This window comes from Perognathus longimembris, chromosome 1, assembly GCF_023159225.1.
Source record: "Perognathus longimembris pacificus isolate PPM17 chromosome 1, ASM2315922v1, whole genome shotgun sequence".
Lineage (NCBI taxonomy): Eukaryota > Metazoa > Chordata > Mammalia > Rodentia > Heteromyidae > Perognathus > Perognathus longimembris.
Window position 1 is genome coordinate 78,183,092 of NC_063161.1, and position 17,359 is coordinate 78,200,450.

The following is a 17,359-nucleotide window of genomic DNA, read 5'->3' on the forward strand; positions in this document are numbered from 1 at the left end:
TTGTTTGTAGGTGACATTTTCTCCTGTGTCCTCACAGGGTAGAAGACAGGAGGTAGTTTTTGGGGCCTCTTATAAGGACTGTCATTAATTATGAGGGGTTTCCCCATGATCTGATTGCTGGAGGCCCCACACAATAAATCTTAGGAGAGCATAGCAATATCAATTTAACTGAGTTATTCTTTGAATTTGGGTCTGAGTATGTCTGCTGAGGTACATTCGTGCCCTCTGTGTTCACATACTGGTAGGACTCATGTCTAACCTCAAGGATGCCTAGCACTTGATTACCCTGTCTTTCTCAGAGTCCCTCTCTTATGGTGGCCACAATGTCTTGGGGTGGGGGGGGGGTCTGTATCTGTGTGCAGGTGGCACTTCCTTGCATGTGCATGCTCAGGGTATTAGCTAGAGCCAAGAGAAGGGAGACACAAGGCTTTGAGGTGCTAGGTTGAGCAAGGAAAGAGCTGGGAGCATCAGTGTCTCAGAGAAGGTCGTTAAAATGTCTCCTGCTGCTGTGGAATGTCTCATGTCCTTTCCTTGTTCCTTGAAAGTAGATATTCTTAGGCTGGGGTTTCTGATGGCGATCACATTAAAGTGAGCCCCAGTAGCCTGTCACATCCAAAGATGATTCTCAAAAGCACAGACTTGTTTCTTCAGTAGGTGCTGCCACAAAAAAGCACCGACGGACGAACATGCCCAACTTTCCCTTGAAGCACCAAAGGTTCACAGAAATGCCACTGACCTCAGAGTTCAGCTCGCTGTGGAGCTAGAGGTTTAATTTTTTATGAGCTTTCTCTTCTTTTCCTAAGAAGAAAGGCTGAAGTTGAACGGAGAGAACTTCCCAGTGGGGGAAGAATTGGCAGTCTGGGGAGCTGTGTGGCTTGATCCTCTGGGATGAGGTGGCACAATGCTTCTGAACTGTGGAGATCCTCGTGGAGCCCATGGGGCAGAGTAGCAGGGTCCCCTTTAAACCAGAGGTTGTGTATCTCCTTCTCCTGTGTCCTCAGGGGCAGAACCACTGGTGGCACTGCTTTGAGGCACTCACTTTGAGTCCCTTTGGGCTGGCTTTGTGAAACCTGTAAAGGCTGAGTACTGTTGGGGTGACCCTTTGTTGGACAGTGTGTTCTCTCTTCTGCTCAGGGTTTCTTGCTAAATTGTCTTCTGTGTGTCTGCAAGACTCTGTCCCTCTACTGCACTATCTTGGAGCATGCCATCCTACTTTCTTCTGCTATGAACAGGAGCCAGCACCTTCTTGTGTTTCTTTTTCTTTTGAGACAGGGTTTTACTATTAGCCTAGGCTGGCCTCAAACTTGCAAACTTCCTGCCTTTGCCTCTGGAGTGCTACCATTTTAAGTATGGCCACCAGACCCAGCTCTGGAGTCAGAACCGTCCTTACCTTTATCCCTCCTGTCAGCCTGTGTTCTGCTCACCTTTGCAGCCCAGAAATCTCACTTTTGGTCTCTGCCCTTATCCTTTTGAGCCCTTGCTTCCTACCCTGACCCACCTCAGCCTTCCTGCCTTCCACAGCTTCTCCCATCTCCACACTGTGCTGCTGTGGCAAGAATGCTCTCAATGTAAAGGTCCCTCTCAGTTGCCTTCCCTTGACTGGCCACACATGGTGCTGTCCTCTTGGTGCCTCTATGCTTTGCTTTTAACCATGCCTCATCATGCAGTGGAGCTTCATTCATTTATTTGCTCCTCATATGTCTTCTGCCAAGAGTAGTTATGAAGCCTGGGCCTCAGCTCTAGCTCCTTCTTCTGCTTTTGGCATTGCAGTGTTGGGACTTGCAGCCCATACCTGTTGTGCCAGCTGGCACTTCATCAGCCTGTATTGTGTATAAGAGAGATCTGGCCAGACCAGAGGAAGCAGTAGAGCCCTGCATACCTCCTGTCCTGCCTGTAAGCCTTCTGCTTGTTCTCTTCATATATCCATCCTCTTTCCCACTCAACAGCTGAATCTGGCCTGCAGGGTTTCTAATGCTTAGAGACTCCAATACTGGGATTCTACCAGGCCCGAATCCCTCTCCACCTCCTTTGCAGTGCAGACACCATTGGCACCCCATCCCATAGGGATCTCATCCGTATTTCACCATTTTCAAGATTTTATCCTCTCATCTTTGTAGACTTGTGGCTGCCTCCTGCATTTGTGTCTGCTTAGTTCTTAGGGCTGTCCTTTCCCTCAGCTCATGATTTTATGCTTACTTAGTCAGACCTTATGTTGGTAAACTCTGAATACATGAGAAGCTTTGTGAATAGGGTACCTGCCCACCTCTGGTGTTCCAGATCCCCAGTGAGGCTTAGAGAGTGCTCTGGAGCCACCTTTGTGTCATACAATGACCTGGAGTTTGAAGCCTTGCTTGGTCTAACCCTGCAGGATATGAGCCTGATTGTCCAGCCTGGTGGCTTTTATAGGTGCTGTCTCCACTGCTGTGGCACAACCATGGTCTGAAGTCATCTGCTGCTTGGGGGTCTTCTGTAGGAGCATGTGTTCGTTTTGTTTAAATTACTGCCCTCTTCACTAGATGACATCTACTTTCCTGTTAAGAGAGTAAGGGCCTTTGTCCCTTCCTCCTGCCCTGCTGCTTCTAGATGTCATATACATTTTAAAAGCCAAAGGTAGAAAGCCAAAAGTGACACAAAGCTCACAATAGGTAGTGTGGTGGATAGCTCTTAATAATTTTTTCTTTAAATCCCAGCACTCAAGAGGTTGGGGCAGGGGGGATCACAAATTTGAGGCCAGTCTGGGATATATAGCAAAACTATTTTTTGGGTTTTTTTTTTTTTTTAGCAAAACTATTTTTTTAAAAAGAAAACAAACATTTCCTTGAATATTAAACCCACTGTTTTATTTATTTGTTTTTATATCACTGTTCTTTTTTCAGCTTTATTGAGATGCCTACTATTAAAAAATTGTACTTATTAATATATATCTTTTGGTGACTATGGGCCATGTTGGCATTTAATGTAATAAGCATATCCATCACCCTCAAAGATTAATGTCCTCTTGCTAAATTAGCAATCTGTTTTGAAATTGTAGTAAGGTGATATCTGCCCTGTTAAGTTTCTAAGTACCCAGCACTATTTGTCATGTGACCCTCCAGATCTCAAGGACTTACTCTCCTATAGCATGTTTAGAATGGAAGTAGAGATAGAGACATTGCTGCTGCTGCTCCTCCCCTCCTCCCTACCCCCCTTCTTTCTTTTTCTAGGACAAAAGCTTATTTATTTCCTGTACTGAGGATGCTCTCTAGACCTGTAGGTATGCTAGGCAAGTAAGCTTTTCCAAGCTTGGTCCAGCACCACCCTCAGATGCTGCAGTTTCTGTGTGCTCTAACATCTGGGTCTGGGTCGAGGGCTTGGGTTGGAGGCACCTCTGTACCTATGTCCTTGTCTTCCTTAGGGTCTGGGCCCAGCTGCAGTATGTAGCTTTGTGACTGGCCTAGACCAAGGGCCAGGGTCTTGTATGCAAAGCCCCAGAAAACAAACAAACAAACAATGCCAGCTATCATGTGGTTGTGTAGTTTTGCATTTACTTTGGGTGGACAGAGCTCAAGATAGATACGAGGACATTGTGTTCCCAAGATCAGGGCATGTGGTTTATTAGTCTCCCCCAAGCCTGCATTGAATTTCTTGCCATGAGGGCACCTTATCAGAGTGCCCCCTTACCCCTCAGGCTTGGCTATCATTCTACTGTGCTCTGTCACCTGAAAGATGGCATTGTCACATTCTTGCCTTAGTGTGCCTTTGCTTTTGAAACAGCAAGCGAATGCTGTCATTCTTATAATTAAATTAGCTACTTTGGAGCAGTGATTTAAAACGTTTGTGAACTTCCCACCTGAATTCAACAATTCAAGAGTCGATTTCACAGTTCTTGATTATTAAATTGGTCTATGAATAGTTTTGAATTGAACTAGATCTCAAAATAGCCTCTTAATATGTCAAGTTTGCAGAGAGTATTTGCACTCATCTTATTTTATGTTTTGGTTGTAGAGCACTTAAGAGGGGCAGGGGGCCGTTGCCTGATTCTTCATTTGTACAAGGCATCCCTCCAGGTTTTCTGAGGTGGTCTCTGGTGTCCAGTGTGTGTTCTTGCAGGCGTGTGCCCTCAGCCTAGGCAGGGTGGCCCAGATCATGGCTCCTTGCCATGCTTGGCTGGACAGGATTAGCATCTGGTCCCTTCTAAAGTTCCATAAATTATTGACTTACATTCACTTTCAAATTATTCTTAAGCTGTTAAAAGAATTTTATTAAACTATAATTCTAAAAACCTGTTACTCAGATGTGAAATAGGAAGAATTTGCAGTGGAGATCATATATATATATATCTCCTAACATACATATTTCCCTCCTTCCCTCCCTCCCTCCCTCCCGCCCCCACATACACAGTGGACTTTAATTTAGGGCTTGGATACTGTCCCTTAGATTTTTCACTCAAGAATGATGCTCTAACACTTGAGCCACAGCTCCATTTCCTGCTTTTTTTTGGTGGTTAATTGGCAATAAGCATCTCACAGACTTTCCTGCCTAGGCTGACTTCATATGGGGATACTTAGATCTTAGCACTCTTGAGTAGCTAGGTTTATAGACATGGGCCACTGGGACTTGGTTTAGGCTTTCTTGAAAACAAATAGAATTTGTTGGGTGCCAAGAACGATTTAAGATTGCAAACATATTTCACAGCCCCCATCTCAAGATTTTATGTCATCAAAGCTGCCTCACTCTCATTGTCCCTCAAATGAATGTTATATATTTCACCATGTAGCACAGTCCCAATACCAGGATTTTCTAGAGAAGATCCGCTGCTGAACCAGTTCCCACCATCATTTTGTTGTGTGGCCTCTGTGTATTCCTGTCTCAGAGGGGGTGGCCCTGTCCTAAGTGCTCTCTCTGCCCAGCCATTCCCTTCTCTCCTACTGCTTGTGATGGTAGATGGAGTTTAGGAACCTGTAGGATCAGAGGGACACATTAGGATACCAGATGATTTCTGCCGTCTGTGTTACTGGGTACTACCTTCTGACAGGGGTTCAGAGTCAGCCTCTGTAGGACCTGCCTTTTGTGTGGGATTATGAGAAGGAGCTGGTGGAATTGAGAGAGAAGTGCACTGGCCTCATTATGAGATGCTTTGCTGTCTGAGAGGGTGTTCCTGATTAGCCTGTGAGTGGTCTGCAGCCTCGGGATGCCTCTCTTCTCCCCAAGAAGTGCTCAGCCTTTGATGGTGGGCACCCAGTGCCCTCACCCCTTTAGTGTGAAGGGAGATTGGCCAGGTAAGGGTGATAGGGGGCTGTTATGATTCAGGGGAACAAAACTAGAAGGAGAATGGAAGAAGGGAGAGGTCAGCTGGCCACAGGGGTAGGTGTGGGAGGGCACATCCTGGATGCTTGGCGTCTGTTACCACCATAGTCCCAGCACCCAGGGTATGCTGGCCCTTGCTTTGCAAAGTCCTCAGAACAGTTCCACATCACGACTGCACTCAACCTCCCCCTGCATGCTGCACATCTGCGCCAACTGTGATTCACATGGGAAGTGCTTGCGCTGGCAATTTAGCTCATTCAGAAGTCCCGTCCCAAAGCTCTGCGTGGCTGACAATTTTTCCCATTGTATGTGGAGTTGAGTTTCCCTCCCCCTCCCGCCGTGTTCTGGGATCACCCTGGGTGTCTATTTGAAATCCAGAAACTCCTGAAAGGCGTTAAGTAGCTATTCAGGAGCGAGGAAATGACAGCGTGGTGGTTGCACGTGCAGCTCTATTTTAGGACATCCCGGTGGGGCTCACTGTTGGGGGTGCATCCTGGGCCCTGGGTGGATGTCCAGGCCAGACAGACCTCATTGCTCTGCCCACTTGCTTCCCTGTGTAGTGCCCGGTGGCTGGAGAAGGCCCAACATCAGCTCCAGGATGAGGTTCGACAGGTCAGCAGCCAGCTGCTAGAGGAGAAGAAAAAGCGTGAGTCCCATGAGGCGCTGGCCCGAAGGCTCCAGAAGCGTGTTCTGCTGCTCACCAAGGTACAGGTTACCTAAAGGGTAGCCAGCTAGCCCTGCTGTATCTATGCCTGTTCCTTTTGCCCTGGCCCATTGTTGCCCTCATACACACCTCTGCATGGCTCGTGTGTGTACCTGCCATCTGTGTCCCCATCATGGACCCAGCATCTAGCACCCCCGGCCTGGTGCTGGGCATGAGGGATGGAGTACTCTACACATCTTTGCTAGCCCTCTGTGGGGTCAGAGCTCTTGACACCAAGTGGCAGGGTAGTTGTCCTGTCTGCCACTCCAGACAGGACCGTCACTCAAGTGGGCGCTGCCAATGCTACCTGTGTCCAGGGGCATAGGGCAGCATAGGCTGCCAACCCAGTGATAAGGCCTGTGCTGGTGCCTGCTCCTCTAATGTGGCTGAAAGATTTCTGAAATCCTCCATGATAAGCTTAGGTTCCGTGGGGGTGAATGAAGGTATTTGGTATTATTTAAAACATCATCATGTCCAGGAGCCTCAAATTTGAGGACTGTGGTTTGAAGTCAGCTCGGGCAGGAAATTCCAGTTAACTACCAAGAAAAACTGGAAGTGGACCCGTGGCTCAAGTAGTAGAGCATTATTGACCGTGAGCCTAAAAGCTTAGGGACAGTGCCTAGGCCTTGAGTTCAAATCCTAGGTCTGACACATACAAACAACAGCAACAACAAAAGCAAACCTTAACATGGACACTGAAATTTCAGAAGACATGGAAGAAGAAAGCCAAATATATATCCTTCTGTTTTTTTGTACCGGTAGTGGGGCTTGAACTCAGGCCACGCTCAGCATCCAGCTTGTTGCAGGACTTCTCAACTGTCTTCATGCTGCTGTTACATGGGCAGAGGGCCTCTGTGGCCTACCCTTTGCCCTGGGAAGACATGTGACTGGGAAGTTACAGGTTTGCTTGCTCTTGATTGTATCTCTTTTGCTGATGGGCCCTCCTCGTCAGGAAACTGTTGGAAAATGAGTGCTGTTTCTGGGCTACCTCATACTCCTGAAAGCTCATCACTATCTCTTTAAAGGATTTCCCAGGACCCTGTCTACAGGCCACAGAAGATGACTCAGGAGCCCTGGTTTGCATTGGAACCAGAGAGAAGAGGAACCCATATAGTGCCCTCCAATAGCAGCAGGGCCCCCAGACCTTGTTCCTCAGCAAGGAGAGGCTCAGTCCTTTAGCATGGTTGTGGGGATAAGACTGTGGAGTCTCCCCCATCTTCCCTTCCTCCTCTAATACCTGTAATATCCCCACTAGTGCCAACAGCACTCACCATCTGTGATAGAGACATAGTGCCATGAAGGACACAGAAGGTGTTCTGGACAAAGGTGTCTTAGGCAAAGGCAGAACCAGGACTGGGGGCAAGAAGCAGGCAGTGACTGCATATTATCATGTGTAGTTGCTGGGTCCAGTCACAGTGCAGCTGATGCAGCATAGTCTCCAAGAAGAGATGGCAGCTCAGGCTGTGTGGCATTGGAGTGGGATGTGAGTGTGGGATGCCTGTGCTGGTGCTGTGGACAAGAGGACAAAGTGGCCATTAGATATATGCAGGCCCCAGAAGTCAGTGGGAAGTGGTTTGGGAGTAGGCACCTTGGTGGGCAATCATCAGGTTGGAGGCACTACAGGCCTACAATCTGGGAGGCTCCAAGCTTTCCTGTGGGATGAAATGTGGGCAGTCAGGGCTGGGAGCCTCTGACAACTTCTTGCAGTCTCAGAATGGCCACTTTTTTTCTCTGGGTCTCATCAGATCAGCAGGATGTCCTCGGTGCCTCCAAATGTGACCACAGAGTTGTAGCATTTCCCTGCAGTGCTCCGTGTGTCAGTTTACAAGCAGCCCTTCCTGACAGAGGCTCTGTGGGACTCATGCCCAGGAGACATAAAGGGAATAGAGTTAGCCACAGCCTAGTGGTGGTGGCTGTGAACTTGGCAGTGGGTTCACAGCCTTAGGAAAAGGAGCAGCTCAGACAAGGCAGCTCCATTTGCTTAGCTGCTATAACCAAATGTCATGGACTGGATAGTTTATGAATAACAGAAAGGATTGCCCATAGTTCCCAGGGTGAGGCACCCAAGATACAAAGCACTATGAGGCCGAGTATCTGCATACTGTCTGGATTACGAGCAGCAGAGGGTACCAAGGAGGCATTGGGCCTCTTTTGTTAGGGTGCTGGATCCACTTGAGAGGCCTACCTCAACCTTATTCTTTCTTCCTGATGCCTTTGCCTTGGAAATTGGCATAAGGGGTTTAGGGAGGGAAACAAGCATTTAGGAGACAACATGGTCTGTCATGAAAATCACTAAATTATTGTCCTATATAGAACATATTCCTTTTTACTGCTGAGTAGCATTCCATGCCAGGCCTGCACTGTGGTTTTTAAGCCATTGATTTTTATGGGACTGATTGTACTGATTGTACAGGTTTGGAAGTCATGCTGGGTGGAGCTTAGAGGGCTGTTGGGACTTCATTTTGTCCTCTTCCCAGGTCTCAATGATGAGTAACCACTGATGGTCTTACCCAGGATGAATGGCAACTCCTTGGCATGACCCTGAGCTTCTGGGTGGGTCAGCCTCACCTGCCAACAGCCTGTACCCAGGCTACATTCTGCTGCTCTTACATAAACAGTGAGCCTCATAGTGTGTTCCTGGGCCGGGTGTGGCCTGTGGCACAGTTTGTGAACTTCATTCTATGTTGTGGAGTTGCTGTGGCTCTTGTGAGTGTTTAGACCCCATCTTAGGTCACCTCAGGTCATAGTGAGGAATCACAGTGCAGCTGATGTGACTTGGTCTCCAGTTACCTGTGGAATCTGACCTCCACCTTGCCCTAGCCAAGACCCTCAGGCTTCTCAAGGTTTCTGCCTGGCTTCCTTTCCAGACAGTTTCTGTCCTTGTAGTCTATTATTTTCAAATGAAGGAGGAAATTTCCATTCTTTTCCCTTCTGCTTAGCAAATTAAAAGACAATGGCTTTCTGGACCAAATCGGCCTTACCCTCACTCTTGCTGTGCTCACAGGCAGTGTCACCCTGAGTTAGGGAGATGGCGGATATTGATCTCCCAACACTGACTGATTATTGAGACTGACCGTCCCTCCAAGGTGTGTTGCAATGGGTCGATACCAATTGCTTGTGCAGCCCGTGGGCCTGGGATGCGAGGATTTGTCCTGCCAGCTGGCATGATGGAGCTCTTCATTAGGCTGAGCCAGGAAGAAGTGCAGTGTGCCTTGCCTCAGGGGCTTGTGCAAGGTGATGTCCATTGGTGCTGTCCACCTCCTGTGAACCCTAGAATGGCTTACTTGTGGCTGAGGAGTGCTCACTTCCAAGGTCCCCCAAGGAGGTGTCCCTTGGGGGTTAGGGTATCTTGATGGTTCACTTTGCTCTGATCTTACTAGAGAAGGAGTCCTGCATTTGTTGCACTTTTTGCCTGTACCTTCTGCCCCGCCCTCCAAAGGGGCTCAGTGTCCCTACCTGCCCCCTGTGTGGCTGTGGAACCAGCGTGTGGTGGTGCCCTGCTGATGGTTCAGCCTCTGCCTCCCTTCTGAGGGGCCTATTTGTGTGCTTGACATTTAGTATACAGTGCTTGGAATGTGCAATTTTATTTCGAGACCTTTATTAAGCAGCTCCAGTCTAAGGAGTTAATTGTTACTGATAGCTAAGAGTATAATTACCTTGGTAAAATATCATGACTATTTTAAGCAATTGAAAATTGGCTTCAAGAACTGGGTGAACACAAACCATTTTCCTATTTCAGATGCACTATTTCCAGTGTGCCCTAATATTCCACAACATGGTTGAGGAATCTTATTTATATAATATAAGCAGTTACGCCAACTTTTAACAGGAATTGTAAAAAAAAGAAATATCTCCCTTTCCATATCAGCACCCCGTACCCCCTTTTCTGGATCCCAAAGGCGCAGTGGTCACTGGGAACCCAGGTATTGGCCTCGAGCTTTGTCTTGCTTCCACGGTACCTGTATGGTTGTGGTGCCATTCTGCCCTGTGACCACTCTAGTGTGAAATAATCAGATTCTAGAGTTCCTCACTGGATAATACTTGGAAGCAAATGGGCTGCTAAGTTACCATGAACAAATTCTTCTGAATAAGCTGCTTTGTGGCTGCTCCTTATCCTTCTCTCCTGCTACCAGGGGCAGAGCTGCTCACCCTGTAAGGCATCCTCTGTAGGTGGAAAACCTGGTCATCAGGATCTCATGTTGTACCTTGTACGCTGTCTAGAGAAGCCTGGATGCCGGGTCCACCTGCAGTGGCCAGAGAGGGGCATGGGTGGTCAGTGCTTTGTCTGCAGTGCACTGCATTCTGGTGATGTCTTGGGGAGGGCAGAGGCACAATTAGGGTCTGGTCGTCAGCAGTGCCGGTACTGCCACTGCTATGAGAGAAATGACCAAATGTGGGTAGAGGCAGGTGAGCGCTCAGGATAGTGAAGCACAGGCAGTGTGGGTCAGCCTGAAGAGAGAGTTTAGGGTGGGTTGAAGGCTATTCATTTTCATGGTGGTTCATCCAATGGGGCCAGCTCTGGAAGGTCTAGTCCTCTAGGGCCAGGAGCAGACCTCTCGAGATGGCTACTGCCTGCACCCTAGTGCCTTCACAAGCTCTCAGCACCCAGATGTTCTGCATCTCTGTCATCTGTAATGCATGGAGGATGTACCACCAGCTCCTGGAGATTTGCCCAGGCCTGTGGCTCTGTGAGATCTCTCCATGCCTTCTCTACTGGCATTTCTCTGTCCCTGTCATGTGGAAAAGCCAGGTATAGTGAGGGCACATGGAGCGTAGAGGTAGGCTGCCCCAGCAAGAGTTGGAAACTACCAGCCCTCCTGGGTTCCAATGCAGGAAGGAATGTGAGATGGGAATTGGGTGCTGTGTCCCAGTGTTGGTGCCCTATGAATGCAGAGGTGGGTCTGGCATGGTGGGGGCTGCACTTCATTGGCACTGAGGTACCAGTGGAGAGGTAGAGGGCAGTGCCTCTTTTAGACTCTGCTTAGCCTGTGTCCCTCCAGAAGAGAATCACACCAGTGGGAGGCTATGTGTGTTACAGATTCTAATCACCTATGCAGGGTGTCTCTGCTCCTAGAGCTTCCCTTCTACATACCACCTCCATGTTATGTGCCTGTGGAAAGCAATCTAGATGCCAGACACTGCTGGCCACTTCCCTGTGCGAGACACAGAACAGGTACCCTAGGGGGAGCTTCCTCCTAGAGCTACAGTAGTCCCACCTACTGGCTCACTCCTGTTTGGGTCACCTGGCACACAATGTGTCCTTAAAAGTATACTTTCGCTTGTATGCTCTGTATACATAGAACTAGGCCTGTGGTTTCTCTGTTTTGTCCTAACATTCCTCTGTTGACATTCGTTCACTTACTTCACTGCTCCTGACAAGGAGATGAATAGACTGTGATATGGCTATCCATCCTCCTCTGGGGAACCTTCAGCTTTTCCTGATTTTGTCAGCTCAAGCAGTGCTGTGGAATGTTCTGGAACGTGATTCATGTACTTGACTCTTTTCTGCTTCAGCTCTGTCATGGGTGTTTTCTCTGCACCAATCTTTGTATTGCGGTCTGGATATACATAGTGCAAGACAGGGCAAGGGGCAAGTTGCCACCAGCCCTGAACATCCTATGCCATTTGTTTCCCCAAACCCACCTCTGCTCCCCAGGGACCCACTTCCGGATTGTTCATCTCTTTCAGTGTGGACTCGTGTGAGTGAAATCACTGTCTCTGTTTTTGTGGCTGGCATCTGTCACTGAGCATTTTTTGTGAGATTTGTCTGTTTTTGTGTGGACCTGAGGTTCTTCAACGCTACATTATTGCTCTAAGCTTCCCAGTGAGTAAATGCATTGCTGCTTTTCAGGTTATTACTTGCACATGCATGTTGCTTTGAGTGACACTGGGCTTCCCTCAGATGGGCATGGGATATACCTGGGCACGTCACACACTCTGTTTCATTGCTGACTGACAGCAGCCCTCACTCCAGAGTGATGCTGGTCATCTGCATACCTTCCAGGCATGTGGGATTGTTTGGTTCCTCTAGTTCGCCCCAGTGCTCAGGGACTTCAGCCTCTGCTGGAGACTGGCACCATAGACACCTCTCCACCAGTGCCTGTGCTCTTCTCACCTGCAGCTGAGCTTTTCACTCCTGTGGTTGTGTCTTTTGATAAATAGAAGTTTTTGATCTTAACTCAGTCCAGCCTATTGAAATTTACCTTTCTGCTGCCCTACCAAAGTCATGTGGATATCAAAGAGATTTCACTGTTTCCTGAGCTTGTTGTCTTTCTCTCGTCCATGCTTCCAGTAATGGTGTGTGGAATTGGGTTTTGAATGTGATGTGAAAGAGGCATCTGGGCTTGTTTGGTTTTTCTATCTGCAATTGATTCATCTCTGCCTAGGGAAAGTATCCTTTCCCACTTGGCATCCTGTGGCCTTGGCCATCAGATAGGTGGCTATGCCTGGGTAGAGGGCTGTGAAGGCTTTCTTCATTGGTTCCTGTGGACTGTCCATTTGCCAGTGCCACACTGTCTTTTACTTTCTGCTTCGGGATACTTTTGATATGAGCTGGTGTAATTGTACAACTCTGATTCTTTAGGATTCCTTGGCTATTTTTGGTCGTTAGCCTATCATTACATGCAGTTTGCAGTTTGTTAATTCCACAAAATGCTTCACTAGGATGTGATTAGGATTGCAATAAATCTGTAAGCCATTTTGGGAAGAAAAACATCTTCTAAACCACAGGCATTATATATTGCCTATTTACTGAGATAGTCTTTAGTTTCTCTCAGCAAGTTTTATGTTTTTTTAGACTAAAATTCTTACATACCATTAGGGTTTTTTCCTCCCTTCTGAGTTAAAACCGTCTTAACTGTGTCTTGTGAAACTTACCTCCTGCCCGCTGTTAGTCAGGCCTGTGTATTGACCCTACTAACCCGCTGCACCGGAAGTCCCCACCTCTGCTGTGTTGTCCTTTGTGTATCACCAGGCACATTTGTGTGCCCTGCCAAGTCAGGTGCTCTGTGTCAGGGAGAGTCCCACTGGAATGCCTTGTCTCATTCCAGGAAGCTCAGGGGTTCATTGCCAGGAATGCATGTGGATGATCCCTGCTAAGTTCTAAGTCCTTTCCTCTTTGTTCCCTGAGAGTTTTATCATGCAGGCCTACCACATGAATTTTGATGTGGGATAGTTTTGTTATTGTTGACTTGAAATGTTTTCTGATAATCTCCTGGATTTGGAGAGGTTGACAAGCCTGCTTGTTCTAATCCCATTGTGTAGGCAGGAAAGGTGGACCCAACCTGCTTGATACTTTTTCATCTGAGTTGTTGTCGAGCACCTGCCATTAGCCCCATTCTCCTGGTGTGTTGTTGAAAACCCACTGAGTTTGAGGGCTCCCTCCTAGTCAGATAGCAGCCAGAGACTCTTTTCAGAGACTCTTTTTCAGATAGAGTTTTACTTTTTGCCCCCATCTTCCAGTCTATTCTTCCTGCATAGCTCGAGTAATAGGCCTGCTCCACGGGCTGCCTATCCCTACTGTTGACCCTGGGCTCTGTTGCTATTGGTCCCCCAGTGTAGATACAAGGTCCCTAACTGTGAGGGTTGCTGGTGATATTATGCCTTCTGTGGGTTTGGACAGGTTCATGATTCCAGGTTTTCACCATTCTGGGACTGTGTCCATGCCCTACCTGTTCTTTGCTCCCCTCCCATTCCCATGGTCTCCTGACAGCTGTCTATCCTTCCTCTGGCTCCAAGGTTGGGGTTTGCCAGTGCTCATTGTAGGAATTGAGCGGTTTGTGGCCTTTTAGACTGGCAGCATTCACTTAATATGTTTTCAGGATTCTTCTCTGGTTTTCATGGCTTGATTGCTCCTTTTCTAAGTCACTGAACAACATCCCTTTGCCTGGGTGGACCCATTTGTTTATTTGTTGAATGACATGATGTGTTGGCAGCTCATTGATTCTGGCAGTTTTGAATGCAGTGGTGTTGTGTAGACAGGAGCTTTCAGCTCTTAGGGTAGGACATCCAGGCATGTGTGAGCTACATGCTGGCTAGTGTGACCCTGTGTTGAGCTCTGAGTATGCAATGTCAGAATACCTTATACCAGGCAACCACCTCTTACTGGATAAGGGGTTTTGTACAGCCTTTCCTTCCCTTTTCATAAAAGCTCTTTGAGGCCAGGGTTTGCTCACATAAGGAAATGAGACCAGTAGTTGTTCCATCCCGCCTCCTGCTGGGTACCTCTCCCTCCAGTGCCAACTCCTCTTCATTCTTTTGTTGTTGTTGTTCTAGTCCTGGGGCTCAAACTCTGGGCCAGCTTGCTGTCCCTGAGATTTTTTGCTCAAGGCTAGTGCTCTACCATTGAACTGCAGCTTTACTTCCAGCTTTTTTTGGGTGATTAATTGGAAATAAGAGTCTCATAGACTTCCCTGCATGGGCTGGCTTTGAACTGCCATTCTTGGATCTCAGCTTTCTGTGTAGTAGGCGTGAGCTGCTGACACCTGCTTTCTGATTGCACCTCCCAGCATTTCCTGTAAGGTGGGCCTCTCCACAACTAAGTGAAAGGATTCTTTTTTTGCAGTATTGAGGATGGAACCCAGGGCCGCATATATGCAAAACTTCCCAATCCAGAGAATTCTCCTTGAGTCCCTTCCTTATGCTGAATGTTCTGGGTCCTGGATACAGGAAAGAAATACTAAAGATACAATGAAAGAAATTCTAAAACATCGAGTAGCAGTCTATCTTGTGTCCTCTGCGATTCCTGAGCCTCTGCTCTGCTCCATAGCGAGTGTGCACTAGTACAGTGGCAACACACTCCTGTTTCCTTGGCGGCACTCAGGCATGTAGGGTTGGCACTCACTGCAGCCCTTGTTGTTAGTTCAGTAAACTGAGGTTTAGGAATGGGATAGAGACTTGGCCTAGTGAGGCTGTCAATGTGCCATTTTTTTCTGCTTCTTATCTGTCACACTCGCCCAGTTGATGCCAGCACCTTGTGCCTCATCTTGTGCTTGATGTTTGCTTCCCCCTGCACTGGACCATGGAATGTTTTCTCTTGCTTATCTGTTTATGTCTGGGAGCCTTCTGTTCAATCCTGGTCTGTGGTCGGGCTGGCCTAGCTGAGCAGGCCTTGGTGTCCAAAGGCCAAGGAACCTTGTGGAGTTAGTTACAGCAGAGTCAAAGTCACAGCCTCATAGCTCTGTCTTGTCTTCCTCCTCCTCTGGATGCTGCAGCCCCTCTCGTTTCCTAGCTCTGCTGACCTGGCTTAGGTTTGCTGAATTGAATTTGAGTCTGGTGGGCTGGCTCGTGTCCTCTGAGAGTGAGCTCAAGGTCTGGCTACATCTGGTCCTTGTTCTTGGTGAGCCTCTCTTCTCTTTCCCTCCCATCACAAGTGAGGTACTGGAGCAGCCTGGCCTGGAAGTGACAGAGAAGCCATCATATGACACAGGGGTACATTAGAGTTAGACTGCATGGCCCAGGCCAGGCCAGGCTAGGCCATGACCCAAGCATGTGCTTTTCTCCACTGAAAGGGCAGCTTCCCATTGGTCCTGCTTGCTGCGCTGTCTGCACTGCTCCCCTGGCCTGCCTGCTAGGGCGGGCACAGAGAATTTACAAGTTCCATGGGGGTCTTGGTGAAATGCAATTCATTTAGCATTCCTGGTGGGCCCCTGTGGTTCCTGTGCCAATATGTGTCCCAGAACTGATAGATCTCTTGTGATCCTCAGAGGTGAAAGGATATGTCCCAGCCATCCCTGGGTACCATGAGGAGATAGTCACTGACAGAAGAAGGTTCATAATAAGGAGGCTTATTAGTGGGGCCATATCTCCCACAGGCGAGGGAGCAACATGGCGTCTGGCTTTTGCACCTTAATCCAGGTGGTAGCTTCTCTGGGGCTAAAGGGGAAGTATATAGGTCTTAATGGTGAGTGGGAGTGGCCCAGTATAGTTCTAGGACAGGGAGTTCAGGTCTGGGTGGATCTGGGGGCTAATGGGAGGAGCTGAGGACCTAAGGTGGGGGAAATGCTAACAAGAGGCAGGACAGAGACTCGGAGTGACCAGTGCTGGAGTTACACATTCTAGCTCAGACACAGAGTGTCCTAGATAGGTGTTTTTTTTTTTTTTGCTCAAGAGTCCTTTTGTGGCTGGCCAGCTGAGTTTCTTGCTGGCTGAGTAGAAGTGTGACAGCCATTCATTCCTACCAGTGCACCTTCACCCTGCACCCACGTCGGCCTCCTTTTCTCTTTCCTCAGCATAAGGACACTCATGCTGATATTCTTTCATTCAGTAAACACTGGCTAAGTGCCCCCGGGAACTCTATTGTCCTCTGCTCCCCCTCTGTCCACCTCACCTTTATGATAGCATGGCTCCCGTACCCAGGTTAACAAGGACTAGCAGGGTTGTGGTCATTCCTGGGAATCTGCACCCAGTAGTTAGTGAGCCATGGAATTGTGTTCTCTACAGGGATTTGTTCCTTGGTGAGTTTGGACCCAACATGTGGCAGTCTGGGGCACGTTCTTGAGCATTATGTGAGGATGAGTTACAGTGATGCTTGCAACCTCATCAGTGAAGGGATGCCCAGGTTCAGACCTAGGTCTGTTTGTTTATACTTGCCCAACCCTTTGCTTCTGCTGACAGTGGTGAACAGCCTACAGCAGCTGATGGGATGTGGTTCCTAGTGAGGTTGCTGTGTGATTGTGTCCTTTTCTATACCAAGCAGGACCTGTGCATTCTGAGACTCTCTCCTCAAATGCAGATTGCATACTCAGACCCTTCTTGGTGGAGGGTCCCATGACACCAGAGCCAAAAGCAAAACCAAAACCAAAAGCAGCTATGCGTTCTGGGAAATGCAAAGTCACTAGAAAGTGAACCTTGTCCCACCAAGAGGGCAGCTGGAACTGGGTTATGGCAGTACAAAGGCATTTCTAGGGAGAAAGCAATTTTAGGAGATGACATGAAATCAAAACAAAATGTCTTTTACCTCCAGTTTGAAGATGGTGTTATGATAGGGCTTGTTGGTGGGTGGCAGGAGGTGCTTCTGCTGCTGCCGGCAGTTGCAGAAGACTGGAGCAGAGCAGGTGGGGTGATTTGCCTGCTTTATCATTTAGTGGGCCATGCTGATTCCAGAGGCCCCTGCCTCTTTGGGCCATAGGATAGGTGGTTTGGAGGCTCCTCTCATGCCCTAATGGCAGTGCTGGACCAGGAAGATAGGTCTCTTGCTTACTCTCCTGCTGCCATCTGTGTACAAGCACCCGTGCCCATCCTTCTTCCTACCCTGGGACTATCGCCCCTTTCCCAGCGCTTGCTCAACATACTTTCTTTCCTCTTTTCTTCCCTGTGAGGCCGGGCCCATCCTGTCCTGTCCCATTGGGCACAGTTCCTTGTATGTTGGAG

The 17,359-nt window shown here is 48.3% G+C and overlaps 1 protein-coding gene across 2 annotated transcripts in view; it reads left to right on the forward strand.

Moving 5' to 3' along the window:
• Mad1l1 (mitotic arrest deficient 1 like 1) overlaps nt 1–17,359 on the forward strand; it is a 305,826-nt gene that overhangs the window by 113,826 nt on the left and 174,641 nt on the right. For both annotated transcript variants that reach the window (XM_048330376.1, XM_048330385.1), the window contains one exon: nt 5,847–5,991. In XM_048330376.1, the coding sequence (XP_048186333.1) occupies nt 5,847–5,991 (145 nt within the window). The remainder of the gene's footprint in view (nt 1–5,846; nt 5,992–17,359) is intronic.